The 20,924-nt window shown below is 44.1% G+C and overlaps 1 protein-coding gene across 2 annotated transcripts in view; it reads left to right on the top strand.

Annotated features, from left to right (window-relative positions):
* tnpo1 (transportin 1) overlaps window positions 1–20,924 on the top strand; it is a 63,318-nt gene that overhangs the window by 22,769 nt on the left and 19,625 nt on the right. For both annotated transcript variants that reach the window (XR_006080671.1, XM_024397292.2), the window contains exons 6-14: window positions 11,940–12,073; window positions 13,094–13,175; window positions 14,275–14,397; window positions 14,783–14,901; window positions 15,299–15,359; window positions 15,836–16,013; window positions 18,907–19,059; window positions 19,297–19,522; window positions 19,839–20,010. Coding sequence is in view for 1 of the 2 variants with exons in the window: in XM_024397292.2 (XP_024253060.2) it covers window positions 11,940–12,073; window positions 13,094–13,175; window positions 14,275–14,397; window positions 14,783–14,901; window positions 15,299–15,359; window positions 15,836–16,013; window positions 18,907–19,059; window positions 19,297–19,522; window positions 19,839–20,010 (1,248 nt within the window). In the remaining variant the exon portion in view is untranslated. The remainder of the gene's footprint in view (window positions 1–11,939; window positions 12,074–13,093; window positions 13,176–14,274; window positions 14,398–14,782; window positions 14,902–15,298; window positions 15,360–15,835; window positions 16,014–18,906; window positions 19,060–19,296; window positions 19,523–19,838; window positions 20,011–20,924) is intronic.

Genomic DNA, 20,924 nt, shown 5'->3' with positions numbered 1-20,924 from the left:
TCTGAAGCTACAAAACCCTGAGAAAATCTTGCTTCGATTGTAGTATACCCCTCAGGTGTTACTCCATCTGCTGTTGGTCTGCCAGTCCCCTCTCACAGCTCTCCTCTCTGACACGCCTTTAGTTATGGGTGTGTCCAGAGTTATAGCCTTCTCTCTGCTATGCTGTGCTCATAGATATTCAAGTCAGGGAGAGGGTTAGAAAAATCCACTAAGTGCATTTGATGATCAAACTACGAAGGAATGAATGGAGTGTGTTTGCATGGAGGCTAGCGTATTTTAAATACCAATTTGATTTGGGCGTCATACTTTGCATCAAGCCCGGTGCTGCTGATGCAGAGTTGCATCGTGGGAAAACACTCCCTTGCAACAGCCCCAAAAATAGCCTGGCTGTCCCAGGATTCTTTGCGGTGGCCCCTGGCGGCTTGCCAGCAGCAGTAAATATAAAGCCACACACTCGCGCCTCACAAATGAGCTGATTTGAGGGTGCCACACACACACACAGAGTTCTTCACATACACTAGTGATGGGGAGAGGGGGTAATTGACGCAGTTAAATGTCATTATATTATATGGATGCTTTGACTATCGATTTGTTAAAAAAAAAATTGTAAATGCATATATATATATCTCTCAATGCTGTGTTCGCAAGCACTAGTCTGCTGTACCTGTACCAACTCCACTATTTTTCATCATATAGCTTGTTCTCCATCCTTCAGATCACTGTGTTCTGAAGGACACACAGAGAGACACAGACACGACACACACACACAGGTGAGCTCACACACCTACGTGCATTCACTTACAGTAAAGCCCAGACACCCTCTCATTTTCTTCTTACTCACTTGTGTGTAGTGTTGATTGGACACAGACAGCACATGACCTTTGTACTTCAGAATGACCTAATCTTGGCTTGATGACAGATTAGTGTCTCCACTTCCTTTTAACATCTCTTTGAACCTGTGTGTGTCTGTGTGTGTCCAATGGCTCATTCAGATCTACACAATCTGCATGCCATTGATAATTTACCATGGAAGCATGGATCACTCTTATAGTCTTACACTTAAATATGCCCCAGTGCTATCTTCAACGGGACACAATCTGGACTCATCAAAGGGAATCCAAGTAAAGCCGACGGGAGATCGAGTTGACCCTTACGCCTGGGCCTGGCAGACATCCCAAAGGAAAGCCTGTACAATGGTTCTCACTATTGACACAGGGTGTTCCTCCCAACACAGAGCTGGTTTAGAAGCAGAGATTTAGCTCTGTATTTTCTGCGGTGGAGCTGGAATGAGCTGTGATTGTGTTTTGGTAGTACTCTTCAGGCAGACTGGCGGGTACTCCTAAGGGTTTGGTGTACTCGACTAGAGGAACCTCGTCAAGTCGGTTTAGAAGTGTCGCCTTGAGATCTGCGTAGCCTAGTTCTGCTGTTTTTAATTTGCTGAAAGAGTAGTTGCATTCATCAGAGAATACAAATAGTATGCATGTAGCGTATCAGGCCTGCTGTTAATATGTCAGTGATTGATGTGAGTTATTCAGAGCATATGGATTAGCCTCAGCCGGGTCATGTTACATACAGCCGTTGGACTTGTAAATTCTAGCTGACTGGTACATTTGTGTGTGTGTATGTGTGTGTAAAAAAGGCATTCCACTGACTGAGCTCTGGCAGTGGTCCTAACAGCTTTGCGTGGTACAGGGCTCTGGGTAGCAAATTATGTGAGTTGACGACCTCAAAGTCTACTGGGCCTCAAAGGCAGTGCTATTGGCACTGGGTGGCGTGGCTCTGATTTTGGCTATGAGCAGTGTGTCTTTTATGTGTTTTTATACATAAAGATGATCCTTCAGCGGCTGGCCTATTACTAGATTATCCACATCACACACCGTTTTGAGCTGTGTGTGTTAAAATCCTTATTGCACGCAGACTATATTTATGTTGAAATCTGCAGTGCTCTCAGACACAATCTTGAGTTTCTGTGCTGCAGTCTCATTGTCTGCGTTTTGCCCTCTCCTGCTCTCCCAAGTATTAGATGAATCTCAGTCCCTCTGTCTGCACAGATCCCTGTGAGCTGAGTAGATTCTACCTCAGTGTGGAATGAAAATGCTAACTAGGTTTGGCAATTTTACGATTGCATCGTCTACCATCGTCGATGGTGACAACATCGTGATGTCACATGATTGTTTTAGCTTATTTGAATTTGACTGTAGTCTGGCAGTGAGCACACAGCAGGGCAACATGCCAAATTGTATTGTCCCTAAATGCCATAGCCTTCATTTTCTTTCTTTCAACTTTTATTTTATTAGAGAGTCATACTGAGACCAAGGTCTCTTTTACAGATGAGCCCTGAATTACTGAAAATGCACACATCCAAATTTAAATACAAAACGAAAGCAGAAAGGAAAAACACTGTCATAAACACGTTCATTAGTAATAAGGTCCTCAATCAGCTTTCTGAATTGGCCTAGAGGCACCAAAACATCAAATTTAAGAACATTTTGAAGATTGTTCCAAAAATAAGGTTTAAGAAAATTTAAAGCTGATTTACCGAACTCCGTAGAGACCAAAGGAATTTCCAGAGATAGCCATCCCTGAGACTTGGTGTGGTAACTTGTTTAAAGTTTAGTAATGATGTTGGGTACAGAGGGACTTTTTGTAGACTATACAATCGTATATCAACAATGTTAGGATGGGAAAATGTGTCATTCCAGACGTCACCCAACCCTAATGCTAACTCCACACAGGTGTCTGTCTCTCTGACCGTCAGCACAGCAGTCACTACGACCGCAGACCGCGTCCGAACCGGTTCTGTCTCTTGTCACAGCAATACCCCTCTCTCCCTGTTTCCTGTTCCCGTTCTCCTCTGTCACCCCTTTCCCTCTCTTCCCCTCTTCCCTCTGCGCCCCTCGCTCTATAAAAAGGCCAGAGCAGGTATGTGTGTGGGATGTCACCTCATGCTTATAGAATATTGGCTGATTGCTTAATTTAGGTTTTGCTGGAGAGCCGTTTTTACTGTGGTGATTAACGGGAGGTTGGTGCTGGTCGACTGACCGAACAACCAAGTGCTTTCTCATTCAGACACTGTACTGTATACTCTACCATGTTGTCTGAACATAGCTTTCTAACAGAGGATAAAGGAGTAGTAACATTAGTTTTTTTTATATAATTCCTTTCTCTCTCCTCTCAACCAGCTCCGATTTATTTTTGCATAGTTGTAATTCTTACACGTTTCCAAAGCAAGGCTCTTAGCCTTACCAGGACTGTCCAGGTTCATTGGAATGTGCTCTTAGTCTGACTGCCCTCCCGCTTTCTCTGCTGCTTACACACACACACACCACACACACACACACACACCTGTCCCAGTCATCAGAAGCTGCAAAAATAAATGAATGCTAGCTATGTTTTTCCTGGTTGGACCTTTTCCTGGTTGGATGTCTTCTTGGTAACCTTTTTGAATGTTAGGACTAGGGATATACATTTTGTCTTAACGTTTAAAGTGCCATTAAAAAAACAACATAAATACAAAAAGTTAAGAGGTGAGTTCAGATGTGGTTCTACGTATGGCCGCTAGGGGGCAATGCAGTTCAATCTACCACGGTCCTGGCTTCTATCTACCTGTCGTTGCCACAAAGTCATAAAGCCTGTTTTTTTAAATTGATTTAGTAGGCAAGTCCGTTAAGAACAAATTCTCATTTACAATGATGGCCAAACCCGGATGACACTGGGCCAATTGTGCGCCTCGTGTGCGAGGCTTATTCTTTCGAACTGTGCCAACCATGGTATCTTCCTCTTCAGGAGCTGCTGGCTGAGTCCATAAGAGGTAAAGAAATTGTTACGTGGGACATTATGCCCCCTCAGTCCATCTGTCACATCAAGTACAACCCGCACCCCCTGGTTCTTCTCCAGGCTTCCACTGGTCGGCTTCCCTGTGTAGACTTGGATTGTGCGTCACAGGCTACCCATATCTTGATGCCATACTTTGCTGGGCATATACTGCCGGGAAAGGACAGCAACCTTTTGACAAAAGAGATTACTATCAGTAATTAGTATCAGTGTCACAGAAAACAATAACATACATCAAGGATATTACAGCAATACATAATAAAATGAACAGTGAAAATCACTTACATTAGTGATATGAAAATAAAAATGTACCTCTGAATGGAACCAGTTGCTTATCCACTGTTACTGCAGGCCCAGGGTTGTAGAGGATTGTCAGACGCTCAATCCCCTTCTCCCAGACCTCTCTTATGGTCGTTTGTTTGTCTCTCACAAGTCTTGCAGGTCTTGACTCATGGTTATCAAACCGTAGCATTCTTGAGAACGTGTGAAAGACTCAGTGGCATCGTGGCACAGAAAATCTCCCTTCCACTCTCAGAATCCCAGAGACCACATGTAGCCTCGCCTCGGGACCTATACACACCCGCTAAGATTAGCAGCCCTGTATAGGTACGCAGGTCAATCTCATCCATCCTTTTCCAGTTGTCTCCATATTTACAGAAACCCTCAATTTGTCATCTCCAGGAAGATTTTTTTCGATGCCTTTTGCGATGAACATGTAGAATGTTGAGGCACTGTCCTGGACATGAGCAACTGCATGTCTTGTGGGCTCTGGGGTCATCCTTATGACATTTGTCCTGCCATCCTGCCCTGATTGTCAATGGTGACAAGGACCATGTTATTTTGCTGGTCTTTTACAGAAATGTCTCTCTTTCAGCTTGGGGGATTTCTTCTTCATCTGAAGATGATGCAATGTGCTCTGGGTTGTATTCTTCCCCCATCTTCTTCAGATACCTCCTCTTCTAAATTGTTTCCTTATTCCTCCTGGACATCTTAATAAATCAGGTCTACGACCTGTTGGGCACTGAAACGTGCACTCATGCCTTCAGCAAAGAGAGAACTGGGGGGACTGTCATCTGCAGCACCTTTATAGCCTCTGACTGCATTCCCCATTAGTAAACATCGCTTTCAAGAAATTTTTATTTTGCCTGAAATTGTTTATTTTGTCATTGTTTCTTTTTTCTGTGAAAGTCGTGTGGGGTCGCTGAGGGGAAATGCTGCACATGCAGAGTTTTTGTTTTGTCTGAGTTCAATCGGTAGCACACAATCTAAATTTCTCATTGTTTTTGTGGTGTGTAAATGATTTTATAACTGCCGGGTCAAAAATGACTCTAAGACAATATTTGTACCCTGGTCGAGAACAGCTTTCATGGAAATATGAACAAAGGCGATGTTTCACTTTTTCTAATGTTGTGGTCACACTAGGAAAAGTCCAGTTGAAAAATGTCAGTTAGGGGATTTTCTCTGCAGTTAACATAGTGGTGGGTCATTTTTTTTTTTTTTACCCTTAAGACAACACAAGGGTTAAAATGTGATTTTTAAACCCTAACCAAACTGCTAACCTTACGCCTAACCTTAAATTAATAAATGTTTACGATATAGCCCATCCCAAAATGTTTTGACTGTGGTAACTAGTGGAAACCCTACCAGACGGCACACACCTTACTGCTGTCCCACACCCACTCAGCGCGGTGGTATTAAAACCTGTTGAGACTCTAGGGGCAGTATTTTCATTTTTGGGAAAAAAACATTCCCGTTTGAAACGGGATATTTTGTCAGGACAAGATGCTACAATATGCATGTAATTGACAGCTTTGGATAGAAAACACTCTAAAGTTTCAAACTGTAAAGATATTGTCTGTGAGTATAACAGAACTGATGTTGCAGGCGAAAGCCTGAGAAATCCAATCCGGAAGTGCCCCAGGTTTTGAAAGCGCTGTGTGCTATGAACCAGCTTACGCTTTCTACGTATTCCCCAAGGTGTCTACAGCATTGTGACGTAGTTTTACGCATTTATGTTGAAGAATACCCGTAGGGGGCTACATTGCGCAAGTGGTCACATGATGCTCCCGGAGAGAAAATCTTGCGTAAAGTACAGAGGTAGCCATTATTCCAATCGCTTCTACTGAGAAACCAATTGTCCCGATGGATATTTGAAAAACACCTTGAGGATTGATTCTAAACAACGTTTGCCATGTTTCTGTCAATATTATGGAGCTAATTTGGAATATTTTTCGGCTTTGTCGTGACCGCAATTTCCGGTCGATTTCTCAGCCAAACGTGAAGAACAAACGGACATATTTCGCCTACAAAAATAATATTTTGGGGAAAAATGAACTTTGGCTATCTACCTGGGAGTCTCGTGAGTGAATAAGTTCATCAAAGGTAAATGATTAAATTTGATTGCTTTTCTGATTTTCGTGACGAGGTTGCCTGCTGCTAGCAAGGCATAATGCTATGCTATCGATAAACGTACACAAATGCTTGTCTAGCTTTGGCTGTAAAGCATATTTTCAAAAATCTGAGATGACAGGGTGATTAACAAAAGGCTAAGCTGTGTTCCAATATATTTCACTTGTGATTTTCATGAATAGGAATATTTTCTAGGAAGATTTATGTCCGTTGCGTTATGCTAATTAGTGTCAGATGATGACAACGGTCCTGTTCACGGGATGGGGTGTCACCAGAGGTTAACTTCTTGGCGCACTCATCCCTTTAGCGGGATCATTTTCATCAACATCCGCTGAATTGCAGAGCATCAAATTAAATTACAAAAAATATTTAATTTTCATGAAATTACAAGTGCAATATAGCAAAACACAGCGTAGCTTGTTACAGCTTAGCTTAGTGTGTCAGATTTCAAAAAAGCTTTTTGGCAAAAGCTATCCAAGGGTTTATGTTAGAACATCTCTCTCAGCAGACAAGCATTACAAACAGCTAGCAGCAAAGTAGATTGGTCAGAAAAGCAATAAAATGAATCTCTAACCATTGATGATCTTCGGATGTTTGCACTCACGAGACTCCCAGTTACACAATAAATGTTCCTTTTGATCCATAAAGATTATTTGTATATCCAAAATAACTCTATTTGGTTGGCGCGTTATGTTCAGAAATCCACAGGCTCGAGCGGTCACGACGGGGCAGGCGAAAAATTCTAATAGTATCCGTAAAGTTCGTAGAAACATGTTAAAAGTTTTTTTATAATCAAATTAGGTTGTTTTTACAATATATAATCGATAATATTTCAACCGGACTATAGCTTCTTCAATAGGAGAGAGAGAGGGAGAGAGCATGTCTGCTCCACTCTGTTGGTGCATGCAAAACGCTGCTGGCACCCAGCCATCCAATGACGTGATGTGATCTTTCTCGCTCATTTTTCAGAATTAAAGCCTGAAACTATGTCTAAAGACTTCACACCATGTGGAAGCCATAGGAAAAGGAATCTGGTTGATATCCCTTTAAATGGAGGGAAGGCATGCAATGGAACATAGAGCTTTCAGGAAAAACAGCACTTCCTGGTTGGATTTTCCTCAGGTTTTCGCCTGCAATATCAGTTCTGTTATACTCACAGACAATATTTTGACAGTTTTGGAAACTTTAGTGTTTTCTATCCAAATCACACAATTATATGCATATTCTGGGCCTGAGAAATGGGCAATTTCATTTGGGTACGTTTTCATCCAAACATCAAAATCCTGCCCCCGTCACTCAAAAGGTTAATGTCGTTGTAGGTTCTCTGTGTGCCTCTACTCCATGTTCTGTTGCCAGTACCTACTTCATGTTCCAATTCTCATCAATGTGATTGCTCGTTGCAGTGATGTATGACAGCATATTCATAGACATCTAACATTTTATTTTTTAAAACATTTTATTTAACTAGGCAAGTCGGTTAACAATAAATTCTTATTTACAATGACGGCCTAACCCAGACGACGCTGGGCCAATTGTGCGCCGCGCTATGGGACTGCCATTTTTCTTACAGATAATGACGATGACGTGCGGCGCGCTTTTTATCCGTGGCAAATCAATGAAAAGATGCATATCTTCTACTAATGTTACAGCATTTATTATTTTTCCCTTGATGATGATGATCGGGGCCTGTTAGTAGTTTTTTGATAACTGCACTGTGATTTTAATTAACGATCCTGTTTAAACATTAACACCCCTAGTTAGGGCAGCATATTGTATCAGTATGAAGAAACTGCTTCTTCAATAGAAATCTCCTATTACATTTGTAGACTATGTCATGGCGACGTTGGCTAGGGGGAACACCTTCACACTGCTTGCTTAGCGAGTACCACTTCCTCTCATTTCGGCCCATACCTGGCGCAACCTCGGGTCCTCCGCTTCACAAACACACGTGGCCACCCTCCTCAAGCGTCTTAGCCGATCATGCCACCTCAAAAGCTCGATAATGAGGCGACGCAAGCAGGACATTTTAAGGCTGAGGAGTACATGTCACAAATCCCCATGTGCTACACTTGCTAAGCTCATGTTCAGAAGCACGTCATTAGGTCTAAAGGTTTAGAAACTGGCCAAACTTTTATTTTTAGCAATCCCATGAGCGTTTGCAAGTTCAGACAGATCATATCAGACAGATCAGCAGTATCTGATTTGAGAAAGTGCTGTCCCGTGTATCTACAGTAAATATAATGTCCGTTCTAGAATGTCCTTCTAGCCAATCAGAAATGAATTTGAACAATTAAACAATAAGGCCTGAGGAGGTGTGGTATATGGCAAATATACCACAGCTAAGGGCTGTTCTTATGGACAACGCAACGTGGAGTGCCTGGATTACAGCCCTTTGCCTACACAGTCTCCATCCTAATAGGCTGCATCCACTTCCTTGTAAGCTATATCATTGCTGACCTTGGTTTAACCTTGGTTGGACCGGCTGTCTCTCATACAGACAGAAACCTTATTTTCTTTAACCACATCGTCTCGGTCTCAGTCTCTAAGCTGACTGGTTGGAAGGAAAGAGCGCCCGCCCTGGAAATGGTTACCTAGGAAACGGCCCTCAGACAGCACCGCTGCCACGGCCGCCGTGGTCTTTGTTGCATTCCTCTCCGTGTGTGTAATGTATGACTGACGGCATATTGAATTTATCTGCCACTGCCGTCAATCCCAGAATATATATTTCCCTGGGCTGCATTATCATTATTTACAGACAGAACTGCAAATCATCAGATGCATTCAAACATGATGCAGGCTTACATCGTCAATGTCCTCGTTAGATTTAGACAATGGAGCTTTTCAAGGGGCTTGTGCTTATTTGTGTGTACATTGCCTTCAGAAATTATTCATAACCCTTGACTTATTCCATGTTTTGTTCTAGTCTGAATTCAAAATGTATTTATAAAAATATATATATATAAAAATAAAAAAAATCTCACCCATCGACACACATTGCCCTACAATGACCGTGAAAGCATGTTTTTAGAAATGTATTGAAAATAAAATCCAGAAATATCTCATTTACATAAGTATTCAAACCCCTAAATCAATACTTTGTAGAAGCACCTTTGGCAGAAATTACAGCTGTGAGTCTTTCAGGATAAGTCTCTAAGAGCTTTGCACACCAGGATTGTGCAATATGTGCATATTCTTTTCTGGAATCGTCAAATTGGTTGTTGATCATTGCTAGACATCCATTTTCAGGTCTTGCCATGGATTTTCAAGTAGATTTAAGTCAAAACTGTAACTCGGCCACTCAGGAACATTCACAGTTTTCTTGGTAAGCATCTCCAGTGTAGATTTGGCCTTGGTGTTTTAAGTTATGCTGAAAGGTGAAGTCCTATCCCAGTGTCTGGTGGAAAGCAGACACAGATTTTCCTCTAGGGTTTTGCCTGTGCTTAGCTCCATTCCGTTTATTTTTTATCCTGAAAAACTCCCCAGTCCTTAACGATTACAAGTTTACCCATAGCATGATGCAGCCACCACTATGCTTGAAAATATGGAGAGTGGTACTCAGTAATGTAATGTGTTGTATTGGATTTGCCCCAAACATAACACTTTGTGTTCAGGACAAAAAGTTTAATTGCTTTGCCACATTTTTTGCAGTATTACTTTAGTGCCTCATAAACAGGATGCATGTTTTGGAATATTTGTCTTTACAGGCTTCCTTTTCACTCTGTCAGTTAGGTTCGTATTGTTGAGTAACTACAATGTTGTTGATCCATCCTCAGTTTTCTCCTATCACGGCAATTAAACTCCCTAACTGTTTTAAAGTCACCATTGGCATCATGGTGAAGTCATTGAGTGGTTTCCTTCCTCACAGGCAACTGAGTTAGGAAGGAGACCTGTATCTTTGTAGTGATTGGGTGTATTGATACACCATCCAAAGTGTAATTTAATAACTTCACCATGCTCAAAGGGATTTTCAATATCTGCTTTTTTTATACCCATCTACCAATAGGTGCCCTTCTTTGCGAGGTATTGGAAAACCTCCATGTGGTTAAATCTGTTTTGAAATTCACTGCTCGACTGAGGGACCTTAGAGATAATCGTATGTGTGGGCTACAGAGATAAGGTAGTCATTCAAAATATAATGACACTAATATTGCAAGCAGCTTATAATGTGATTTAAGAAAATGTGTACTCCTGAAATTGTTTAGGCTTGCCATAACAAAGGGGTTGAATATTTACTCAAGACATTTCAGCTTCACATTTTTTTGATTAATTTGTAAACATTTTGAAAACCACAATTCCGCTTTGACATTATGGTGTATTGTGTGTGGGCCAGTGTCAACTCTAAATGTAATCCAATTTAAATTAAGGCTGTAACACAACAAAATGTGGAAAAAGTCTAGGGGTGTGAACAGGCACTGTATATAATGTACAGCTGTGATGTTTGCTAGTTTTGGGCTCAAGGGCATTGAGTGACAGGTTGGGAGAAAATAATACATATTTTAAGTGTGGAAAATAAGACACTCCTGTAGAGTAGTTAAGCGTAGTGCATAGACACATGTGGCTCTCATTGATACACTATGTATACTGAATGTGGACACCCCTTCAAATGATTGGATTCGGCTATTTCAGACACACCCGTTGCTGACAGGTGTATAAAATTGAGCACCCAGCCATGCAATCTCCATAGACAAACATTGGCAGTAGAATGGCCTTACTGAAGAGCTCAGAGACTTTCTACGTGGCACCGTCATAGGATGCCACCTATCCAACAAGTCAGTTTGTCTGCCCTGCTAGAGCTGCCCCGGTCAACTGTAAGTGCGAAGTGGAAACGTTTAGGAGCAACAACGGCTCAGCCGCAAAGTGGTAGGCCACACAAGCTCACAGACGGGACCGCCGAGTGCTGAAATTGTCTGTCCTCGGTTGCAACAGAGAACTGTTCGTCGGGCGCTTCTTGCAAAAACCCATTGCAAGAAACTCCTGACGAACAGTTCTCTGTTGACATTGCTTCCAGAGGCAGCTTGGAGCTCTGTAGTGCGTGTTGCAACCGAGGACAGACAATTTCAGCACTCGGCGGTGCCGTCTGTGGAGGACCCAACTCCATTTTAATGCCCATGATTTTGGAATGAGATGTTCGACAAGTCCACATACTTTTGGTTGTGTATATCTAGCTGCTCTGCCAAGTGGACACCTGCTGGACTCATGTTTAGTGTGTGTGCTCACTGTGAGTGTGTACCAAACTGTATATCACGGAAGCGCTGTTGACCTTTATGGTAAAAACGTTCTTTACTTTAGTCGTTATAGAGCGACTACAGTACACACTGACTGCCTCTCCCTTGACTAGGCCTATAGTGTAGCTGTTTTTATATTTAACCGTCAAATTCATCAGTACCTCCTGCTGTTCATTTCCTAATTGGCCAGCCGGGTCTGGTTTACGCGTTTTATCCTTGTGCTGACGTTAGATATAGTACTTGTCCTTTTTTATAGGTTGACTCAGGATTGATGGAGTGTGACATGTTTCCTGTCCATATGGTCTCTGCTCTATCTTCTGTCTTTGAGGTGACTGTCTGGCCCTGAAACATGTTGGTTAACCCTTCACCTCCTCCATTTTCATCTCGCTATCCCTTCCTCCTCTCTTGCTATTTTTCAATCTCTCCCTCTATCTCTCACTCTTTCTCTCTCCACCCCCCCCTATCTTTTAGGGGGCGTTTGGAGCTCTTCAGAAAATCTGTGAGGACTCCGCAGAGGTCTTGGACAGTGACATGTTGGACCGTCCGCTCAATGTCATGATCCCAAAGTTCCTGCAGTTCTTCAAGCACAGCAGCCCCAAGATCAGGTACTGGCTATCTCTCCCGCTCCCCCTGCTCACTGCCTTGTCTCTCCCTCAGTCCTCACTCCTTGGCCAATGAGGTTCATTAACAGCCCTTACCGCCTGATCAGGCACTCAGACCAAATAGATTTATAAAGCCTTTTTTTACAACAGCAGTTGTCACAATGTGTAGGGTGCACTAATATGAAGTTTAAAATAAAATGTGAAAATACTACATGTCATATCCATCTTACCTCTATTGCTTTATGATCTCTGGATTTTATGAAGAAAGATTACTAGTTCAACGGTGAGCCTTTCAGTTAGCCTCAGTTCGTGTACAGCATCCAGCCTAGCTGACTATTATATTTTTTGTTGTCTTTTTTTTGGCCTCCATTGATTTAGTTGCCCTAATTTTGGCCATCATAAAAGGGTAAAAACTCCAATAACCTTTTTGAACGGATTATGATAAAGACATTAGGTTTGGACCATTGGTTTTCTTTAGAGGAGTATCTATCCAATTAACATCTTACCCATTGGTCAAAAAATGCATTTTTGTTTGGACACACTACAAAGTGACTTATAATAACCTGGCCTAGACCACAGACAGCAAGCTGAAGCACAGTGGTAAGCAAAAGTCCCTAGAAGGAATGACTGTACTCTAGTATGAGTGTACTGTACCTCCCTCTCTCACACAGCCTTGCCTTTTTTTCCCCACTCCTCACTCACGGGGGAGCCAACACCTTGCACCTCCTCTAATCGGTCCCAAAACAACCCATAGCCAAGTATTTATTAAAACATTTGAGAGAAATTCACAGGCGCTTTGACCCAAAATGTCCCCTCACATCCCTCTTTCCTCAGGCTTATAGATTAAACTTTCTCTCTGATTTGTATCCATCCTTTGGTGTTGTCAAGGTCTGAGATTCCAGATAGGAGACTGGGGAAAAGGGAGGTGGGGGGAGGAACAGAGACCGAGGCAGCATTGATGAGGGGATCATGTGAATTTGGCTTGTGTGAAGTTAAGGTTTTAAAGGGCATGTTGTGTTGCAGGTCTCATGCCATCGCCTGCGTCAACCAGTTCATCATAAGTAGGACCCAGGCCCTCATGCTGCACATCGATGGCTTCATTGAGGCAAGTCTGACCCCGCAGTGACCTCTGACCTATACACTCTGACCTCTCATAACCCCCAGACAGCCCTGTAACTCTCTAATATGCCCACAAAGTCAGACACATGGTATGGTATGAGGCTTATGTGACCCCTAAGTTATGCAAGCAAGTCATATACCACACGTACAAACACACAACTAGCACATATTCCCTTTGACACCCACAACACCTCTGCTGACCATCACACATGGCCATTAGGTTATCACACACCCACCCCAGCCCTAAGACCCAGAAGGCGTCATCCAGGCAGGCAGGTATATGGCCTTAGTGCAGTGTGTCAGTGGGTTAGCTCTGAGCCTCTAGGCAGCACAACACTGTTCTACCCTAGCTTCAGTTCAGTACACAAACCCCAATTCCTCCGATTGGCTCAGGGCTGGTAAGCCGTTGGAAGTAGATCAGGTTAACCACTGATGAGCTTAAATTCCAGCCAGCTGGACCCTGGATGAGGACAGATGCACCCAGCACGGTGACGTTGACAATACATGACAGGCAGTAGAATATTGCAGGCGGATAAGGGATAAAGAAAAGGCTGCTGTTGAAAGTCCCTCTGTCTTTAGGTGTAGGGGTGAGAGAGCGGGCACTCTGCGTAGAAGAGGGACAGGTCACATGGAATCTGATTTGCATACTCTAAATTGGTTTATTTCTGTAGGGTGTTTTTATAAAGCTATTTTCACTGGAGTTCTTTGTGATAACAGGCTGAAGGCCAGAGTTGATAGCAGGCTTTGAGTAAAAGGAGATGGCTGTGGTCAGTAGAGGCTCAGGTGGTCGGTAGATGGCTAGAGGCTCAGTAGTTGGAAGTGGTACACGTCAGACCTCAGGACGCACATGAAGACATTGTCTGAACTCAAGTAACCTTTCCTTGGCTCTATCTCAATTGCCCTAAAATGTGTCCTTATCTCGTCTCCTTCCCTTTGTCTTTAAGATTGGAAATGCGATTCAATAGTAATGGGATTATTATTATTATTATTCTTTTACAAATAATTTTAAGTGAGGAATGACAGTCCCTTTGAGACTAGTATGGGTACATAGGTGTACAATGTTTGACCCCCTTCCCTCCCTGTAGAACCTATTTGCCTTGGCGACTGATGAAGAACCGGAGGTGAGGAAGAACGTGTGCAGAGCTCTGGTCATGCTGCTGGAGGTCCGCATGGACCGTCTCCTACCACACATGCACAACATTATAGAGGTGAGACTAGGACCGGGGCGTCGGACTGGGGCTGGTTGGCGTCGGACTGGGGCTGGTTGGCGTCGGACTGGGGCTGGTTGGCGTCGGACTGGGGGAGGGATATAGGCGGTTGAGATGGAGGGAGAGGGCGTGGGGAGGGATATAGAGATGAAAGAAGGGAGAAAAACAAACCAAGAGACTAGAATGGGTTCAGCTAAGTCTTTCATCACATGAGCTCAAGATGCCACCTAGTGGCCAAAAGCTATATTTCCCAACTTTATCCATAATCAGGTGATTGTGGCTGGCCAGCTTGTGGCCTTGGAATGGATCCTGAATATTGATAGAGGAAGTGCACTACAAGTATAATGCTAAAGGACACATTTTCCCCTGGTACTCTCCTTCTCAGTACATGCTGCAGAGGACTCAGGACCAGGATGAGAATGTGGCTCTGGAGGCCTGTGAGTTCTGGCTGACCCTGGCTGAACAGCCTGTATGTAAGGACGTTCTGTGTAACCACCTCTCCAAGTGAGTAACACAATTTACACACACACACACACACACACACACACACACACACACACACACACAGAGAGAACATCTCACAGATGATACTACAAGAATGTTAGATATGGCATATGGGAAAGCAATAACGGTCATAGCAGCACAAATGCTTTGTGACACATGCACAGTACAACACCAGCCTCCATATCAAAGCTTTAGCTATAACATTTGCTCCAATCCCACACTAAGTCGTTCTAGACCTCACCCCTGGGTGTACTGTCCTCATCCTGTCACCCCGGCCATTGCTCAAGAGACATAGCTGTTAGAGCTCATCTGTTACACGGTGGTGACAATGCTGACGTATAAATGTGGCCTGTCCTTGCCCCTTCTCCCCTACCCTCCATCCCCTGTCTGTTTTCAGGCTGACTCCGGTGCTTGTCAACGGGATGAAGTACTCGGAGATCGACATCATTCTGCTCAAGGTCAGTCTGCTCCGAGTGTGAGCCCGGAAATAGATCTATGGGCTGCTAGACTGCTGCTGGACTGGAGACTGTGATTAAGATGTACTTGACACATCACACCTCAACCCTGGGGGAGGGAGAGGGTGGAGGGTATTGCAAGGCATATCAATCTTGTTGCTGTGCATGGCTCTTGTCTCAACCTTGGGTATGTGTTGGTCCTGAGGTTTGAGTATAACCCGTCACTGACCTGTCACTATGGTTACAATTATATACATTTTTAAAGATTCATAAATATGTATGGGTCTCTGTCTGCTTGTAAGATTATAGTCTGATAGGTTAACTGACAGCTACCCAGCTAAAGCCTAAAGGAAGCTCAATGTCTTAAAGTAGTATAAATAATTTGAATTGCATACGTGTGTGTCTGTGTACACTTGCGAGTGTCTAACTTTGTGTTTTTGTGAGACTTGTGTGTTTAACTGTGTGAGTGTGTGTGTCAGGGTGACGTGGAGGAGGATGATGAGGCCATCCCTGACAACGAGCAGGACATCAGGCCCAGGTTCCACCGCTCCCGTACGGTTGCCCAGCAATACGAGGGTGACCGGGACGGGATTGAGGAAGACGACGATGAAGACGATGACCTGGAAGATGATGACACCATCTCTGACTGGAACCTCCGTGAGTGGACCTCTGATTATCTGTTTTTCAAATCAAATTGTATTAGTCACATGCGCCGAATACAACTGTTGTAGACCTTACAGTGAAATGCTTACTTACGAGCCCCTAACCAACAATGCAGTTAAAAAAATATATGGATAAGAATAAGAAATAAAAGTAACAACTAATTAAAGAGCAGCAGTAAAATAACAATTGCGAGACTATATACAGGGGGGTAGCGATACAGAGTCAATGTGCTGGGGCACTGGTAATTTGAGGTAATATGTACATGTAGGTAGAGTTATTAAAGTGACTATGCCAAGATGATAACAACAAAGAGTAGCAGCGGTGTAAAAGAGGGGGAGGGGGGGGCAATGCAAATAGTCTGGGTAGCCATTTGATTGAGGTGTTCAGGAGTCTTATGGCTTGGGGCTTGAAGCTGTTTAGAAGCCTCTTGGACCTAGACTTGGCGCTCCGGTACCGCTTGCTGTTCGGTAGCAGAGAGAACATTCTATGACTAGGGTGGCTGGAGTCTTTGACAATTTTTAGGGCCTCCCTCTGACACCTCTTGGTATAGAGTGATCAAATCAAATGGATTTATATTGCCCTTCGTACATCAGCTGATATCTCAAAGTGCTGTACAGAAACCCAGCCTAAAACCCCAAACAGCAAGCAATGCAAGCAAGCACGGTGGCTAGGAAAAACTCCCTAGAAAGGCCATGTACTGGGCCGTTCGCACTACCCTCTGTAGTGCCTTGTGGTCGGAGGCCAAGGAGTTGCCATAACAGGCAGTGACGCAACCAGCCAGGATGCTCTCTGGTGCACCTGCAGAACCTTTTGAAGATCTGAGGACCCAGGCCAAATCTTTTCAGTCTCTTGAGGGGGAATAGGTTTTGTCGTACCCTCTTCATGACTGTCTTTGTGTGCTTGGACCATGTTAGTTTGTTGTTGATGTGGACACCAAGGAACATGAAGCTCTCAACTTTCTCTACTGTAGCCCCATCGATGAGAATGGGGGTGTGCTCGGTCCATTTTTCCTGTAGTCCACAATCATCTCCTTTTGTCTTGATCACGTTGAGGGAGAGGTTGTTGTCCTGGCACCACACGGCCAGGTCTCTGACTTCCCTATAGGCTGTCTCGTCGTTGCTGTGTCATCGGCAAACTTAATGATGGTGTTGGAGTCCTGCCTGGCTGTGCAGTCATGAGTGAACAGGGAGTACAGGAGGGGCCCCTGTGTTGAGGATCAGCATGGTGGATGTGTTGTTACCTACCCTTACCACCTGGAGGTGGCCCGTCAGGAAGTCCAGGATCCAGTTGCAGAGGGAGGTGTTTAGTCCCAGGGTTCTTAGCTTAGTGATGAGCTTTGTGGGGACTATGGTGTTGAACGCTGATCTGTAATCAATGAATAGTATCCTCACATAGGTGTTCCTTTTGTCCAGGTGGGAAAGGGCAGTGTGGAATGCAATAGAGATTGCATTATCTGTGGATATGTTGGGGTGGTATGCAAATTGGAGTGGGTCTAGGGTTTCTGGGATAATGGTGTTGATGTGAGCCATGACCAGCCTTTCAAAGCACTTCATGGCTACAGATGTGAGTGCTACGGGTCGGTAGTCATTTAGACAGGTTACCTTAGTGTTCTTGGGCACAGGCACTATGGTAGTCTGCTTGAAACGTGTTAGTGTTACAGACTAGGACAGGGAGAGGTTGAAAATGTCAGTGAAGGCACTTGCCAGTTGGTCAGCGCATTCTCGCAGTACACGTCCTGGTAATCCGTCTGGCCCTGCGGCCTTGTGAATGTTGGCCTGTTTAAAGGTCTTGCTCACATCGCCTGCAGAGAGCGTGATCACACAGTCTTCCGGAACAGCTGGTGCTCTCATGCATGTTTCAGTGTTATTTGCATAGAAGTAATTTAGCTCGTCTGGTAGGCTCGTGTCACTGGGTAGCTCTCAGCTGTGCTACCCTTTGTAGTCTGTAATGGATTGCAAGCCCTTCCACATCCGACGAGCGTCAGAGCTGGTGTCCTGATCTTAGTCCTGTATTGACACTTTGCCTGTTTGATGGTTCGTCGGAGGGCATAGCGGGATTTCTTGTAAGCTTCCAGGTTAGAGTCCCGCTCCTTGAAAGCGGCAGCTCTAGCCTTTAGCTCAGTGTGGATGTTGCCTGTAATCCATGGCTTCTGGTTGGGGTATGTACGTACGGTCACTGTGGGGACGACGTCATCAATGCACTTATTGATGAAGCCAATGGCTGATGTGGTGTACTCTTCAATGCTATTGGAGGAATCCCGGAACATATTCCAGTCTGTGCTAGCAAAACAGTCCTATAGTCCTATTAGCATCTGCTTCATCTGACCACTTTATTGATCTAGTCACTGGTGCTTCCTGCTTTTAATTTTTTCTTGTAAGCATGAGGATAGAATTATGGTCAGATTTGCCAAATGGAAGGTGAGATGCGTCTGTGTGTGTGGAGTAAAGGTGGTCCAGAGTTTGTTTCCCCCCCCTCTGGTCTCACATTTAACATGCTGATATACATTTGGTAAAACTGATTTAAGTTTCCCTGCGTTTAAGTCCCTGGCTAATAGGAACGCAGCCTCTAGGTGAACGTTTTCTTGTTTGCTAATGGCGGAATACAGCTCTTTCAATGCTATCTTAGTGCCAGCCTCTGACTGTTGTGGTATGTAAACACTTACTCGGTTTTCTTTCCACATTCACAATTTTTCTAGCTCTCTCTCCCTCCTCTCCAATCTCCATCCACTTAAGTCCAATGCTTTTGTCTTTATCTTGCTGTCTCTCTTCCAGCCTTACCCCACATATGTACAATATGCCATTGATATTGTTGACCTTTTTTTGTGGGCAAGGGTGCTTTTCTGTGTACACCTCTATACTTACATGTCCTTCTCTCTCTCTGTTTTCAGGTAAGTGTTCAGCAGCGGCGTTGGATGTGTTGGCTAACGTGTTCAGAGACGACCTGCTCCTCCCTATCTTGCCTCTCCTCAAAGAGCTCCTCTTTCACCCAGAGTGGGTCATCAAGGAGTCTGGAATACTTGTTCTGGGGGCCATCGCTGAGGGTAAGGCCCTGTTATAGTACCCTAACCCCTAAGGTCGGGGGGCGACTACTAGAAACCCGAGGGGAGAGAAAGGGAAGGAAGTGTTATGCCGAAAGAGATGGGAGAAAGAGACTTTGTAGGGAGGATGAGAATCACCTGGAAGTGCTAGAATATCATTGATATGTAAACTTTGAAACCAGCAGACATCATTGGCATACATGGTAATTATAGTAATAACACCCACCTTTGTCCTTCCAGGTTGTATGCAGGGTATGATTGCCTACCTGCCAGAGCTCATCCCCCACCTGGTGCAGTGTCTGAGTGATAAGAAGGCCCTGGTGCGCTCCATCACCTGCTGGACCCTGAGTCGGTATGCCCACTGGGTGGTCAGTCAGCCACCTGACACCTACCTGAAGCCCCTGATGACTGAGCTGCTCAAACGCATCCTGGACTCCAACAAGAGGGTGCAGGAGGCCGCCTGCAGGTGAGAGAGAGGTTGACTGTGGTTCAGTTGCGGTCAGTGTGTGGTTTGCTGTGGTTACTTTTGTCCAGATGTGTCCTTTTTTTTCTTATTTTTTTGTAAATGATCGATAGATAACCAAAAGCCACTTATTACTGGTTTTCCCACTCAAGCTGATGATTATTGTCCTTGGGAGTGGAAGTAAAGATGATGATCATTGATGTTTGGTTGACCCAATCAAACGTTTTTGAACAGCTTGATTGCAAAGTTACGTTCCAAACTCCCCTTTATTTTTCTCTCACCCCTTTCTCTCTCTCTCCTCTCTTCTCTCCCCTCTCAGTGCCTTTGCCACTCTGGAAGAGGAGGCGTGTACAGAGTTGGTTCCCTACCTGGCCTATATTCTGGACACTCTGGTGTTTGCCTTCAGCAAGTACCAACACAAGAACCTGCTCATACTGTATGACGCTATAGGGACGCTCGCTGACTCTGTGGGACACCACCTCAACAAGCCGGTACACACAGAAGCGCACACAAATACTAGGGATGTGATAAATGGAACATTTTGTTTTATGTTTAAGCTAGAGAGATTTTTTTTTTTTTTTTTTTGCATGGGCTGTTTCTCAATCGACCGCATCTGCCAATGTCCGCCTTCCGCATTTGTGCTGAAAGGGGCCGAGCTACAGCGGTGTTTGTCAGGCCATGAGACATCCCACAACTAAATTAATGTACCTTTATACTTCCATTTATTTGTATGGGTTACCTTCAGACAGTCCCGTGACACTTGTGGGGGTTGTAGAGCAAAACGGAGAACACCTTCGTGAGAGTCCCCTTTCTACAGAGGCCAAACCTTTTGGACGTTAACAGACGTTTTTGTGAAAGACCGATTTTTAGGATGACTCATGGGCTGACGAACACTGCTGTAGCTCAGCCACCTTCCACTGCAGATGCGGAAGGCCGAAATAGGCGGATTCGGTGGATTGAGACAGAGCCCGTGCAAAAAATATCTCTAGCTTAAACTGAAGGATTTTGATGGGAATTTTTAAAAATGATTTATTTAGATTGATGCGCTGGTGTGTCAGACTCTTAAGAATTAAAACAATAACATATTTTAGTTTAGTAGACCCCGCCCTCGCACAATTCCACATCAATTCACAATGCAGAATAATAGTCATATTAGGCATGTATGCTACAGTAGGGCAAGGCAATGAAGTTGTATTTTCCGCAGTCATATACCCATGAAAGTGCCTCGGCTATGGCCCGTTTGTTTGTAAGGGTACACTACGGCTTTTTAAATGCCGACACGGAACCTTCTCTGGAGACTAAATCATCTTGAGGATATTCTACATGTGACAGACCGAAGAACTAAAACACTTGCATCATTAAATAAGTGAAAGAGCTGGCGAGGCAGATACACTGTGACCTCAAA

The sequence above is a fragment of the Oncorhynchus tshawytscha genome, linkage group LG33 (assembly GCF_018296145.1).
Source record: "Oncorhynchus tshawytscha isolate Ot180627B linkage group LG33, Otsh_v2.0, whole genome shotgun sequence".
NCBI lineage: Eukaryota > Metazoa > Chordata > Actinopteri > Salmoniformes > Salmonidae > Oncorhynchus > Oncorhynchus tshawytscha.
This window is presented reverse-complemented; position numbering and strand designations above follow the sequence as displayed.